General features: G+C 39.7%; 1 protein-coding gene across 5 annotated transcripts in view; it reads right to left on the bottom strand.

Moving 5' to 3' along the window:
• Positions 1 to 15,764, bottom strand: part of DIRAS3 (DIRAS family GTPase 3) — a 31,244-nt gene extending 15,480 nt beyond the window's left edge. Inside the window, exons 1-3 of one of the 5 annotated variants that reach the window (XM_060139776.1) lie at positions 11,286 to 11,840; positions 10,725 to 10,769; positions 9,861 to 9,936 (exon numbers count right to left, since the gene is read on the bottom strand). Coding sequence is in view for 1 of the 5 variants with exons in the window: in XM_060139775.1 (XP_059995758.1) it covers positions 9,824 to 9,869 (46 nt within the window). In the remaining 4 variants the exon portion in view is untranslated. Of the gene's footprint in view, positions 1 to 9,823; positions 9,937 to 10,724; positions 11,254 to 11,285; positions 11,841 to 15,671 lie in introns of those variants that run through there. The other 4 variants (XM_060139780.1, XM_060139775.1, XM_060139778.1 and 1 more) reach the window with 4 other exon arrangements.
• Positions 15,765 to 15,973: the final 209 nt, after the last annotated feature.

Genomic DNA, 15,973 nt, shown 5'->3' with positions numbered 1-15,973 from the left:
TGAAGGGAGAAGAGGCTATTGGGGAAAAGACGGACGGAAGAATGTTGCCAAAAGGGCACAGAGCCAAGAAAGCATCTATGGATGAAATAGTAGTTGAATTGGAATCCCTCCTAGAAATCATCTGTGGTTTAATTACCTCATTTCCTAGGTGAGTAATCTGCCCAAGTTTACACAGCTAGAAAGTTGCAACACCTCCCTTGCCCCTGCTCCCAATTCTCTCTGTGCCACTAAGTTCTATTAAAGTAGCAGGAAAGAGCTGCCTACAAAGAGAGGACCAATTATTAAAGAATGAAAATAATTATCCCCATTAAAAACAAGAAGCACATTTTATGCCCCTTTTAAGTTAAAAAGTTTAGTTTTGCAGCATATTCCCCTTTGATTTTTTCCGTGTGCACAGTGTTTCCACTGTAAAATACTCATTGCCTAAACAAAAGCATTCTTTGTACAAGTCCATAAAGAGAAATAAGTTTTCACCCCATTGTGTTATTTCATCAGGACTCTGCTATTTTTTTTTTTGTAGAACACAATGGTATATACTCCTTCTTTCACTGTTTTCAAACAAAATCATGTTTCTGCCAGTTGAATTCGGCAAGACTGAATTTTTAAAAGGATTTTAAAATATTATAACTGTTTTAGATTCACAGAATTATCACAAAGATAGTAAAGAGAGTTCCCACATACCCCACAGCCAGTTTCCCCTATTATTATTATTATTATTATTTTTGCAGTACGCGGGCCTCTCACTGTTGTGGCCTCTCCCTTTGCGGAGCACAGGCTCCGGACGCGCAGGCTCAGCGGCCATGGCTCACGGGCCCAGCCGCTCCACGGCATGTGGGATCCTCCTAGACCGGGGCATGAACCCGTGTCCCCCACATCGGCAGGCGGACTCCCAACCACTGTGCCACCAGGGAAGCCCTCCCCTATTATTAACATCTTACATTTGTATGGTACATTTGTCACAATAAATGAACTGATATTGATACATGATCATTAACTCAAGTTCATTTTTTATTAAGATAGCCTCATTTTCTTTCCTAATGTCCTTTCTGTGTCTCAGGATCCCAGCCAGTTTACCACATTATATTTAGTTATCTCCTTAGTTTCCTCTTGGTTGTGAGTTTCTCAGACTTCTCCTGTTTTTGATGACCTTGATAGTTTTGAGGATTATTGGTCAGATATTTTGAAGTCTCTCAAGTGGGGCTTGTCTGATGTTTTTCTCATAATTAGACTGGGGTAATGTTTTGGGAGGAGGACCACAGAGGTACAGTATCATTCCCATCATAACACATCAAGGGATACACCATCAACATGACTCATCACTGTTGACATTATCCTTGATCACCTGGTTGAGGTGGTGACTGTCAGGTTTATTCACTGTAAAGTTATTCTTCTTTTTCTCCCTTTCCATCCTATACTTATAAGCCTGCTTTTAAATGTTAAGAGTAATTAATGAAATTCCAGAGGCTGATCTTAAAAATGAAGTCTTTACAATTAGCAAAAGGATTCTCAGAAAAGAGCAAGAAGAGGTTTCCCTTCCCCTGTACCAACTGTGGGAGAGCTGTTTCCTTCTGACTCATGAAGATTGCATGAAGAATCTGATTTGATAAAGCTTTAAATTGACAAGACTTACAAGAATGTTACTTTTGTTTTCCTGTACAATATGGAGATGTGAATATGTGTAACTTTCCAATTGGTTCTTCTCTTTGCTAATGTACATTTGTCCTTGGCCACATAAGGTGAGAATACGGTAACATATCATAGAAATAATGTAGGAATCAAATGCAGAGATTAACAAAGGACTATGAGAATATTGGAAAAAAGAACAATTTCAACCAGGCAACTTGAGGACAGTTTCATGAAGGGTAGGACATGTGAGTATGGTTTTAAGAGATAGAGGAGGCTGAAGGAACATCACGTGCACTAACACGAAAAAGGAAAGGACAAGACATAGGAAATGGAGAGCTAATATCTGAGCACACAGGATGGGCAGAACTTTTATACTAGGCTAAAGAGTTTGCACCTTATTCTATGAGCATAGGTGTGGGGGACATTGAGATTTTGGGGTAAGGAGAGTAATATGATCATGTCTGAGTTTTGGAAAAGTAACTGGCAACTGTTTAAAGGAAACTGGAAGGATAAAAACTTAGAGAAAAACAGCAGTTTTAAGGGCTTCCCTGGTGGTGCAGTGGTTAAGAATCTGCCTGCCAATGCAGGGGACACAGGTTCAAGCCCTGGTCCGGGAAGATACCACATGCCATGGAGCAACTAAGCCCGTGACCCACAACTACTGAGCCCACACGTCACAACTACTGAAGCCTGAGCGCCTAGAGCCCGTGCTCCACAAGAGAAGCCACCGCAATGAGAAGCCCACGTACTGCAACGAAGAGTAACCCCCGTTCGCTGCAATTAGAGAAAGCCCATGCACTGCAACAAAGACCCAATGCAGACAAAAATAAATGAACTAATTAAATTTTCTCAAAAAAAGGAGAGGAGCTTCAAGATGGCAGAAGAGTAAGAAACAGAGATCACCTTCTTCCCCACAAATACATCAGAAATACATCTACATGTGGAACAACTCCTAGAGAGCACCTACTGAACTCTGGCAGAAGACCTCAGACTTCCCAAAAGGCAAGAAACTCCCCCATGTACCTGGGTAGGGAAAAAGAAAAAAGAAAAAACAGAGACAAAAGAATAGGGACGGGACCTGCACCAGTGGGAGGGAGCTGTGAAGCAGGAAAGGTTTCCACACACAAGGAAGCCCCTTCCTTCGCAGGCAGAGACGGGGGGGAAGCTTTGGAGCCACGGAGGAGAGCGCAGCAACAGGGGTACGGAGGGCAAAGTGGAGAGATTCCTGCACAGAGGATCGGTGCCGACTGGCACTCACCAGCCCGAGAGGCTTGTCTGCTCACCCACCGGGGCGGGCGGGGGCTGGGAGCTGAAGCTTGGGCTTCAGTTGGAGCACAGGCAGAGGACTGGGGTCAGCTGGGTGAACACAGCCTGAAGGGGGCTAGTGCGCCACGGCTAGCCGGGAGGGAGTCGGGGGAAAAGTCTGGAGCTGCCGAAGAGGCAAGAGACTTTTTCTTCCCTCTTTGTTTCCTGGTGTGCAAGGAGAAGGGATTAAGAGCGCTGCTTAAAGGAGCTCCAGAGACTAAAAGCACGGACCCCAGAGACGGGCAGGAGACGCTAAGGCTGCTGCTGCCGCCACCAAAAAGTCTGTGTGCGAGCACAGGTCACTATCCATACCCCTCTTCTGGGGAGCCTGTGCAGCCCGCCACTGCCAGTGTCCCGTGATCCAGGGACAACTTCCCCGGGAGAATGCAGGGCGAGCCTCAGGCTGGTGCAACGACCCGCCGGTCTCTGCCACGGCAGGCTCACCTCGCATCTGTACCCCTTCCTCCCCCCGGCCTGAGTGAGCCAGAGCCCCCGAATCAGCGGCTCCTTTAACCCCATCCTGTCTGAGCGAAGAACAGACGCCCTCAGGCGACTTACACACAGAGGTGGGGCCAAATCCAAAGCTGAATCCCAGGAGCTGTGCTAACAAAGAAGAGAAAGGGAAATTTCTCCCAGCAGCCTTGGGAGCAGCGGATTAAAGCTCCACAATCAACTTGATGTACCCTGCATCTGTGGAATACCTGAATACAAAACGACCAAATTGAGGAGGTGGACTTTGGGGGCAAAGATATACATATATTTTTTTTCCCTTTTTCTCTTTTTGTGAGTGTGTATGTGTATGCTTCTGTGTGTGATTTTGTCTGTATAGCTTTTCTTTTATCACTTGTCCTAGGGTTCTGTCTGTTTTTTGGGGTTTTTTTGGTATTACTTTAAAAATTGTTTTTCTTAATAATTATCTTTTATTTTAATAACTTTATTTTATCTTCTTCTTTCTTTTGTTCTTTTTTTTCTCCCTTTTATTCTAAGCCATGTGGCTGAAAGGCTCTTGGTGCTCCAGCCAGGCGTCAGGCCTGTGCCTCTGAGGTGTGAAAGCCAAGTTCAGGACACTGGTCCACAGGAGACCTCCCAGCTCCGTGTAATATCAAACAGCGAAAATCTCCCAGAGATCTCCATCTCAACACCAACACCCAGCTTCACTCAATGACCAGCAAACTACAGTGCTGGACACCCTATACCAAACAACTAGTAAGACAGGAACACAACCCCATCCATTAGCAGAGAGGCTGCCTAAAATCATAAGGCCACAGACAACCCAAAACACACCACCAGACATGGACCTACCCACGAGAAAGAAAAGGTCCAGCCTCATCCACCAAAACACAGGCACTAGTCCCCTCCACCAGGAAACCTACACGACTCACTGAACCAACCTTAGCCACTGGGGACAGACACCAAAAACAAAGGAAACTACGAACCTGCAGGCTGTGAAAAGGAGACCCCAAACACAGTAAGTTAAGCAAAATGAGAAGACAGAGAAACACACAGCAGATGAAGGAGGAAGGCAAAAGCCCACCAGACCTAAAGAATGAAGAGGAAATAGGCAGTCTACCTGAAAAAGAATTCAGAATACTGATAATAAAGATGAGCCAAAATCTTGGAAATAGAATACAGAAAATACAAGAAACGTTTCACAAGTACCTAGAAGAACTAAAGAGCAAACAAACAGTGAAGAACAATACAATAAATGAAATTTAAAATTCTCTACAAGGGATCAATAGCAGAATAACTGAGGCAGAAGAACAGATAAGTAACCTGGAAGATAAAATAGTGGAAATAACTACTGCAGAGCAGAAAATAGAATGAAAAGAATTGAGGACAGTCTCAGAGACTTCAGGGACAACATTAAACACACCAACATTCAAATTATAGGGGTCCCAGAAGAAGAAGAGAAAAAGAAAGGGACTGAGAAAATATTTGAAGAGATTATAGTTGAAAACTACCCTAATACGGGAAAGGAAATAGTTAATCAAGTACAGGAAGCACAGAGAGTCCCATACAGGATAAATCCAAGGAGAAACATGGTAAGACTCACATTAATCAAACTATCAAAAATTAAATACAAAAAAAAATATTAAAAGCAGCAAGGGAAAAATAACAAATAACACACAAGGGAATCCCCATCAGGTTAACAGCTGATCTTTCAGCAGAAACTCTGAAAGCCAGAAGGGACTGGCAGGACATATTTAAAGTAATAAAGGAGCAAAACCTACAACCAAAATTACTCTCTACCCAGCAAGGATCTCATTCAGATTTGATGGAGAAATTAAAACCTTCACAGACAAGCAAAAGCTAAGAGAATTCAGCACCACCAAACCAGCTTTACAACAAATGCTAAAGGAACTTCTCTAGGCAGGAAACACAAGAGAAGGAAAAGACCTACAATAACAAACCCAAAACAATTAAGAAAATGGGAATAGGAACATACATATTGATAATTACTGTAAATGTAAATGGATTAAATGCTCCCACCAAAAGACACAGACTGGCTGAATGGATAAAAAAACAAGACCTCTATATATGCTGTCTACAAGAGACCCACTTCAGACCTAGGGACACATACAGACTGAAAGTGAGGGGATGGAAAAAGATATTCCATGAAAATGGAAACCAAAAGAAAGCTGGAGTGGCAAGTCTCATATCAGACAAAATAAGACTGTGAAATAAAGACTATTACAAGAGACAAAGAAGGACACTATATAATTACCAAGGGATCAATCCAAGAAGAAGTTATAACAATTGTAAATATTTATGCACCCAACATAGGAGCACCTCAACAAATAAGACAAATAATAACAGCCATAAAAGGGGAAATTGACAGTAACACAATCATAGTAGGGGACTTTTACACCCCACTTTCACCAATGGACAGATCATCCACAATGAAAAGAAATAAGCAAATACAAGCTTTAAATGATACATTAAACAAGATGGGCTTAATTGATATTTATAGGACATTCCATCCAAACAACAGAATACGCATTCTTCTCAAGTGCTCATGGAACATTCTCCAGGATGATCATATCTTGGGTCACAAATCAAGCCTTGGTAAATTTAAGAAAATTGAAATCATATCAAGTATCTTTTCTGACCACATTGCTATGAGACTAGATATCAATTACAGGAAAAATTCTATAAAAAATACAAACACATGGAGGCTACACAATACACTACTTAATAACTAAGAGATCACTGAAGAAATCAAACAGGAAATCAAAAAATACCTAGAAACAAATGACAATGGAGACACGATGACCCAAAACCTATGGGATGCAGCAAAAGCAGTTATAAGAGGGAAGTTCATAGCAATACAATCCTACCTTAAGAAACAGGAAACATCTCGAATAAACAACCTAACCCTGCACCTAAAGCAATTAGAGAAAGAACAAAAAACCCTCAAAGTTAGCAGAAGGAAAGAAATTATAAAGATCAGATCAGAAATAAATGAAAAAGTAATGAAGGAAATGATAGCAAAGATCAATAAAACTAAAAGCTTGTTCTTTGAGAAGATAAACAAATAGATAAACCAATAGCCAGACTCAACAAGAAAAAAAGGGAGAAGACTCAAATCAACAGAATTAGAAATGTAAAAGGAGAAGTAACAACTGATACTGCAGAAATAAAAAAGATCATGAGAGATTTCTACAAGCAACTCTATGCCAATAAAACGGACAACCTTGAAGAAATGGACAAATTCTTAGAAATGCACAACCTGCCAAGTCTGAATCAGGAAGAAATAGAAAATATGAACAGACCAATCACAAGCACTGAAATTGAAACTGTGATTTAAAATCTTCCAACAAACAAAAGCCCAGGACCAGATGGCTTCACAGGCAAATTCTATCAAACATTTAGAGAAGAGCTAACACCTATCCTTCTCAAACTCTTCCAAAATATAGCAGAGGGAGGAACACTCCCAAACTCATTCTATGAGGCCACCATCACCCTGATACCAAAACCAGAAAAAGATATCACAAAGAAAGAAAACTACAGGCCAATATCACTGATGAGCATAGATGCAAAAATCCTCAACAAAATACTAGCAAACAGAATCCAGCAGCACATTAAAAGGATCATACACCATGATCAAGTGGGATTTATCCCAGGAATGCAAGGATTCTTCAATATAAGCAAATGAATCAACGTGATACACAATATTAACAAATTGAAGGAGAAAAACCATATGATCATCTCAATAGATGCAGAGAAAGCTTTCAAGAAAATTCAACACCCATTTATTATAAAAACCCTTCAGAAAGTAGGCAGAGAGGGAATTTTTCTCAACATAATGAAGGCCGTATATGACAAACTCACAGCCAACATCATCCTCAATGGTGAAAAAATAAAACCACTTCCATTAAGATCAGGAACAAGACAAGGTTGCCCACTCTCACCACTATTATTCAACATAGTTTTGGAAGTTTTAGCCACAGCAATCAGAGAAGAAAAAGAAATAAAAGGAATCCAAATTGGAAAAGAAGAAGTAAAGCTGTCACTGTTTGCAGATGACATGATACTATATATAGAGAATCCTAAAGATGCTACCAGAAAAAAACTAGAGCTAATCAATGAATTTGGTAAAGTAGCAGGATACAAAATTAATGCACAGAAATCTCTTGCATTCCTATACACTAATGATGAAAAATCTTAAATTAAGAAAACACTCCCATTTACCATTGCAACAAAAAGAATAAAATATCTAGGAATAAACCTACTTAAGGAGAAAAAAGACCATTATACAGAAAATTATAAGACACTGTTGAAAGAAATTAAAGATGATACAAATAGATGGAGAGATATACAATGTTTGTGGATTGGAAGAATCAACATTGTGAAAATGACTATACTACCCAAAGCAATCTACAGATTTAATGCAATCCCTATCAAACTATCACTGGCATTTTTCACAGAACTAGAACAAAAAATTTCACATTTTTTATGGAAACACAAAAGACCCCAAATAGCCAAAGCAATCTTGAGAAAGAAAAACAGAGCTGGAGGAATCAGGCTCCTTGACTTCAGACTATACTACAAAGCTACAGTAATCAAGACAGTATGGTACTGGCACAAAAACAGAAATATCGATCAATGGAACAGGATAGAAAGTCCAGAGGTAAACCCACCCACATATGGTCACCTTTTCTTTGATAAAGGAGGCAAGAATATACAGTGGAGAAAAGACAGCCTCTTCAATAAGTGGTGCTGGGAAAACTGGACATGTACCTGTAAAAGAATGAAATTAGAACACTCCCTAACACCATACACAAAAATAAACTCAAAATGGATTAAAGACCTAAATGTAAGGCCAGAAACTATCAAACTCTTAGAGAAAAACATAGGCAGAACACTCTATGACATAAATCACAGCAAGATCCTTTTTGTCCTACCTCCTAGAAAAATGGAAATAAAAACAAAAATAAACAAATGGGACCTAATGAAACTTAAAAGCTTTTGCACAGTAAAGGAAACCATAAACAAGATGAAAAGACAACCCTCAGAATGGGAGAAAATATTTACAAATGAAGCAACTGACAGGATTAATCTCCAAAATTTACAAGCAGTTCGTGCAGCTCAATATCAAACAAACAAACAACCCAACAAAAAATGGGCAGAAGACCTAAATAGTCATTTATCCAAAAGAAGATATACAGAGTGCCAACAAACACAAGAAAGAATGCTTAACATCATTAATCGTTAGAGAAATGCAAATCAAAACTACAATAAGATATCATCTCACACTGGTCAGAATGGCCATCATGAAAAAATTTACAAACAGGGCTTCCCTGGTGGTGCAGTGGTTGGGAATCCGCCTACCAATGCAGGGGACGCAGGTTCGTGTCCCGGTCTGGGAAGATTCCACATGCCGCGGAGCGGCTGGGCCCATGGGCCACGGCTGCTGAGCCTGCGTGTCTGGAGCCTGTGCTCCGCAGCAGGAGAGACCACAATGGTGAGAGGCCCGCGCAAAAAAAAAAAAAAAAAATTACAAACAATGAATGCTGGAGAGGGTGTGGAGAAAAGGGAACCCTCTTGCACTGTTGGTGGAATGTAAACTGATACAGCCATCATGGAGAACAGTATGGAGGTTCCTTAAAAATCTAAAAAAGGAACTACCATACGCCCCACCAATCCCACTACTGGGCATATACCCGAGAAAACCATAATTCAAAAAGTGTCATGTATCAAAATGTTCATTGCAGCTCTATTTACAATAGACAGGACATGGAAGCAACCTAAGTGCCCATCAACAGATGAATGGATAAAGAAGATGTCGTACATATATACAGTGGAATATTACTCAGCCATAAAAAGAAACAAAATTGAGTTATTTGTAGTGAGGTGGATGGACCTAGAGGCTGTCGTACAGAGTGAAGTAAGTCAGAAAGAGAAAAACAAATACCGTATGCTAAAACATATATATGGAATCTAAAAAAAAAAAAGGTCATGAAGAACCTAGGGGCAAGATGGGAATAAAGATACAGACCTACTAGAGAATGGACTTGAGGACACGGCGAGGGGGAAGGGTAAGCTGGGACAAAGTGAGAGAGTGGCATGGACATATATACACTACCAAACATAAAGTAGATAGCTAGTGGGAAGCAGCCGCATAGCACAGGGAGATCAGCTCAGTGCTTTGTGACCACCTAGAGGGGTGGGATAGGGACTGTGGGAGGGAGGGAGATGTAAGAAGAAAGAGATATGAGGACATATGTATATATATAACTGATTTACTTGGTTATATAGCAGAAACTAACACACCATTGTAAAGCAATTATACTCCAATAAAGATGTTAAAAAAAAGAATAGGAGGAGAAAATTAAAAAAAAAAAAAGTGGAAAACTTTTGGAGGCAGAATAGACAGGATTTGGACCAATACCGTAGTTAACAGTAGCAGAGACTGGCAGGATGCTCACCAAAGCCATCTCTTCTTCCTAGGCCCACAGCTGGACTCCATTCCCGGCCTCCATTCTATTAGCTGGCAGCATGCAACTGAGTTCCAGGTGGACAGAAAGGTTACGGATGAAAGTCAGATATGACACTTCCAGGCCCATCTCACTCTCTCTCTTTCTCTTTTTCCTTCCCCATCATACTGGAATGGAGTGAACTCCCAAGTTCCCAACTCTGAGAGCCATGCATTGTAGATGGTAGAACCACCGGGTAGACGGAGCTGTGTTTCCTGAATCACTGCTTTGAAAAGAATGATCCAACCTGCTAGACCTTGAGACAAGTGAGAAGTAAACTGCTTTCCTGTTGAGCCATGACATGCTTGGGCCTGTCTGCAATCACAGCATGGCTTAGACTACCCTAACCAAATTAGAAGTTGGTACTTTGAAGTGCATGCTCCCATAACAGAAGACTAAAGCATGTGACACTGACTGTGTGAGGAAACAGGTACTGGAGACGGGCAGGCTGGGGAGTCCTGTTTTGCTATGGCAAAATATTTGATAAAACTGTTGCCTGAGTCACCGTGCAAGGGATTGCGGTGTGCACTGGTGAACCTCCACAGGAAGCCTGCAGGCATCAGTGGCTCCTGAACCCCTGATTTAAGGGGCTAAGGGGCAGTCCTTGGGTTGGAGTGAAGCCTGAACTGCATACATGCAGTACTTCATATCAAATGTTGAAAATGCCAATTGTCTTCATCCAAGAACGGGCTGCAGAAGGTGGCAGAATTATGAGGGCCTAAAGCCCACACTGCTGCCCACACGCCTGTGGATGTGGTCTTCTCGGCTTTCCCCCCTCACAGAGCTAACCTCGGAAATGCCTCACCTGGACCTTACCTTCAAGGGCAACTTGCCCACGAGTTGGCAGGTGGCAGATGGGTGCTGAAAGAGGAAAACAGTCCCGCTTCTAACACTCCATAGGTCTGGGGGACCCAGAAACACTTTTCAGCTAGGAGGTGTGCACTATTCTGTTTGGGATCCTAGAAAAGTTAAGCAGGAGTGATGACTGGAGACATCAAGTAACCTATTCAGGGTCATTTAGCTGCTTCTCCATTTCAATGGTTTGCCAGCATGATGCAGCAAATTAGAAGCAGAGTTTAGACTTTCCAAGAACTCATGAAATCTAAGAGGAGAGCAGAAACATATGTTATGGTGGCCGTACTGTGGACCATCTGATCCAACTCTCACTTACAGAGGCCCAAACAGAGAAGAAGAGGAAGAACCCACTCTCCCACAGGACCTACTGTGTGCCTGGAACCCTGCAGAAAACTTCCCACATATTAACTCATTTCATCTTCACAACATCACTACAAGATAAGTACTATCATCTCCATTTTGCAGATTAAAAAAAACAGGCACAGAGTGGACAAGTGACTTCAGAGAGGGCGAGTAACTTACCTAAAGTCGTACATCTAATAAGTGACGGAGCCAGGATTCAAATCCATGCAGTCTGGCTCTAGAGTCTATGCTTGCAGCCGCTGTACTACGCCAACTCTGAAACTAGTCAGGATCTACCGGATCTGTATTTCCAGGCAGCTCGCTGAAGCCTTCGTACTCACATGCGCTGTCTTCCTGCTGCTTGTTGGACAGGGCTCCAGGTTAGCATGCACTGATTTGACATGGACCAAACATGGTCAGGCCCAGCCTCATCTCTCCCAGCTTCTCTCCATAATGCTGCCTCAGCCTCCTACATCTTGCACCCCTGCCCTCTCCACATCTGTGAACAGCTCTGTAGCAGAGTGGGGAGCATATCCTGACGAGTCAGTTCTGGGTTTGAGTTTTGGCTCTGCGGTTTATTGTCTCTGGAATAACCTTGGGCAGATATATGATAATATCTACCAACCAGGAGTATCATGAGGATTCGATGAAATAATGTAGATGAAGTGTTTCATATAGTGCCTGGCACATGATATATATTTTAACAGCAGGAAAAAATTTATTGATGTGAATTCCATTATTCCCAGCTTCAAACGTCTCATAGATGGCTGTTCATACCCATAAATGGTTGACAAGTCCCCTGCAGACTATGCATTCTGATTTAGGGTATGGAAAATAGGGTCAGTTAAATAGCCATTAGAGTGAGCAGGAAAGAGCACTCACAGGGGCTAGGAATGGTCAGTGAACCCTTCCGGTGCAAGCTGCATTGAATTCAGCCTTGAAGGCGGAATTGATTCATCTAAGTAGAAATGAGTGGGGAAAGTGTGGAACAATGCTTAAAAGCAAGAAGCACACAGTACTTTGCAGTAGTGACTTTTGTTCAGTTAACATAGGCACCACTCAGGGGATCAGTGGGAGATATGTTTGAAAAGGTAGCTTGGGAAACCATTATAAGGGTCTTGAAATCCAGGCAAGAGAATATGAGATTTCTCCCTCCCTCCTTCCCTTTCTCTTATAGCAACAGTAATAACAATGGCAACAGCAAAGACAAAACCTCACAGAGGAAAACAGTCCAGATACCAATCTGTGCTCTTGGATTAACATTTAAAACCCAAATCTCAGCATCCACGTGTAGACGAGGGAGGTTGTGGCCATACAGAAGGGTTTTGGGAAGTGTGTTCCTCTTACAATAAAGCTCTCCAAGGGCTGCATGCACTCAGGATAAATCATAGCAATTTGTAGCTTTGTGTTATTGGAAACATTTCAGCTCTATGAACCAGTCAGTGCTCAAAGAGTTCTGTCCTCATTTGGTCCAAGATTAATACAAAAGACTCACTGGGACCAGAGGAGGTGTAAGTTGGGTATAAACCAGAAAGAGCCTCATAGGCCAGGACAGAGCATGCTTGGATGCCAGCAGGGCCCAAAGTCTTGAGTCAAGCAAGAAGCCTTTTTCTAAGGTGTTTGATCTTTGTTAAACTTCCTTCTTCAAAATCTTCAGGTTACATTCTGTGTGTAGCTTTCCTTCCATGAGTTCAACTTTATTTTTTATTGGCAGTTATTAACCATAGATAATTTCTCACTTTTGTTTCATCAATGTCACTTATAAATTTTCACATCAACTATTATGTTATTATAACTGATAGTGTAAACAAATAATTCCGTAAGATTAATCTTATTAGGGCATTGCTGAATTTTAAAAAAAAATTATTGAAATGTACCTCACTAAATAAGAATGTACAAATAATAAGCATACAACTTGATATAATCAATCACCATAACAAATAGGACCTTTTTAGCACCTCCAAAAGCCAAGCTCAGGTCCCCTTTCCAAAACTACTTTCTCCCTATTTTGTTACTACACAGACTTCCAAAGCTACAGTTAAGTTTTGCTTGTTTTTGACCTTATATAAGTGGAGTCATACAGTATATATTCTTTTGTGTTGGATTTCTGTTCTCAAAATAATGTTCGTGAGATTTGCTCATGTTTTATGTTTCCATGGTTTTTTTCATCATAATTGCTGAAGAGTATTTCACTGAATAAGTATACCACAATTTCTATTATGAATGGGCTTTTGGGTTGCTTCCAGTTTGGGACTGTTTCAAATAATGCCGCAATGAACATTCTCGTAAATGTCTTGGTACACATATGCTTGCACTTCTGTTGGGTATATGCCTAGTAGTGGAGTCGCTGGCCACAGGGTAGGTGTGTTTCAGTTTGTATTTCCTTGATTACTAATAAGGTTGAGCACCTTTTGTAGATATATCAGCTATTTGGATATCCTCTTTTGTAAAGAAGATATATTGAATTATCTGTATTACTTACTGATTTATAAAAAGTTTTTCACGTATTTTGGACATAAGTCCTTTGCCAATTATGTGTCACAAGTATCTTCTCCTACTATGTGGCTTACTTTTTCACTCTTTTAGTGATGTCATCTGATAAACAAAAGTTCTTAATTTAATGTAGTCCAATTTATCAATATTTCCTTTATTGTTGGTGAGTATATGTGTCATTTAATAAATACTTTTCTCTATCTTCACATCATGAAGATATTTTCTTATTTTATCTTAAAGAAATGTCACATTTAGAGCTACCATCAATTGAGAATTGATTTTTATGTATGCTGTGACATAATAATCAAGTTTCTTTTCTTTTTCCCATACAGATACCCAATAGACAAAACATTGATTGAACTGTCCTTTCCCCAACTTGTATGATCAAATGTCCAAATATGTGTGGACCTGTTTGAGGGCTTTTTTCTTAGTCTATTTGTCTACCTTTACACAAGTACCACACGGTCTTAATTACTATAGCATTATAATAAGTATTGATATCTAGTGTGTAAGTTCTTTGACCTTACTCTTTCATAGTATCCCTTTTTATTTCCATATATATTTTAGAAGCAGCTCATAAGTTTTTTTTCTTTTTTTAATTGGAGTATAATTGCTTTACAATGCTGTGTTAGTTTCTGCTGTACAGTGAAGTGAATCAGCTATATGTATACATATATTCCCTCCCTCCTGTACCTCCCTCCCCCCATCCCACCCATCTAGGTCATCACAGAGCACCGAGCTGAGCACCCTGTGATTTTTATCAGGATTATAAACCATGCAGTTTATATCTTACAGGGTTTTTCAATCCATAAACATGAGATATTTCTCTACTTATATAGGTCTTCATTAATTTTTCTCAATATTGTGTTATTATTTTGCAGAAACCTTGCCCTATTTTGTAAGATTTATTCATAGGTATTTGGTGCTATAAATGGTATCTGCTTAAAAAAATTGCATTTTCTAATTTTTGCTGCTTTAATTGATTTTGTACCTTGACCTTGTATCCACAAACTTTGCTAAACTCACTTATTATTTCTGATAATTTACTTGTAAATGAATTTTTTCTGCATACAACACTATTTGTAAACAATAATAGGTTTTTTAAACAATAATAGTTTTATTTCTTACTTTACATTCATTATATCTTTTGTTTATTTTTTGTTCTCGTTGTACTTACTAGGATTTTCTGTAAAATGCTACATGGAAGTGGTGATGCTGGGCATACTCGTCTTATCCCTAGTCTCAGAGAGAAAGCTTTCAACATTGCACCATTTAGTATGATGTTGTGGTTTTTTTAGCAACCCCTTATGAAATTAAGGAAATTCTTCTCTATTTATAATTTTTAAGAAGTTTTTTTCTCATAAATAGATGTTGAATTTAATTAAATATTTCTTCATCTATTGAAATGTCCAAAAGATTTATAGCTTTCTTAATGTTAATATGCTGAATTACACTGCCTATTTTTTCCAATGTTAAACTAGTCTTGCATTCCTAGAAAACATCCAACGTGATTTTGATGAATTGCTGGATTGAGTTTGCTAATATTTCTTTAGGGTATTCGCACCTAAGTTCATGAATAATATTGGCCTATGATTTTTGATAACAAGGTTATGGTATCAAGGTTATAGGACCTCATAAAACAAATTGGAAGCTTTTCCTCTCTATCCTCTGGGATAGTTTTTGTGGAATTAGAATTATTCTTTCTTAAATGTTTGGTACAATTCACCAGTGAAGCCCAACTTTTCTTTCTGGGAAAGAAACATGGAATTAAATTTAAAAAAATATTTATAGGACTAATTCATATATTCTATATCTTCTTGGGTCAGTTTCAGTAAGTAATGACTTTTAAGGAATTTATCCATGTCATGTAAAATTTCAAGTTGACTGGCAAAAATTATTTATATTATTCTCTTGTTAATTTTGTAGCATCTGTTGAGTTTAAGCCAACTGCCCTTCTAGCATGTAGCACAGTGTCTATCAGCTGGTAGCATTCAATAAATTACTTGAGGAATGAATGAATAAATTTGAGTGAAAAAGAAACACATGAAGACACAGTGACCAAATACTACTTACTGTCACATTAAGCTGGGAAGCACACAGTTGAAGAAGACCCTTGTCCATGCTGGGAGCCTGTATATTTGAGGCCTTAGCCAATGGTTCCCAAACCTATCAGACACAACACCATCATTGTAAATATACGTTTGTAACTCCCCCCTTTGATATCTTGAAAAGAAATTCACAAATAGTCTAAATTTTTAGAAAATAATCCAATATCCTCTTGAATAGAAAATCAATAAATGAAAAGTAATTTATAATAAAAAGAGTGTGTATTTCAACCTGGAGATGTTTAGGCATGATTACACTAGAGACATGTT

The sequence above is a fragment of the Lagenorhynchus albirostris genome, chromosome 2, assembly GCF_949774975.1.
Source record: "Lagenorhynchus albirostris chromosome 2, mLagAlb1.1, whole genome shotgun sequence".
Lineage (NCBI taxonomy): Eukaryota > Metazoa > Chordata > Mammalia > Artiodactyla > Delphinidae > Lagenorhynchus > Lagenorhynchus albirostris.
The sequence above is the reverse complement of the archived record's forward strand: the minus strand, read 5'-3'. Positions and strand labels throughout refer to the sequence as shown.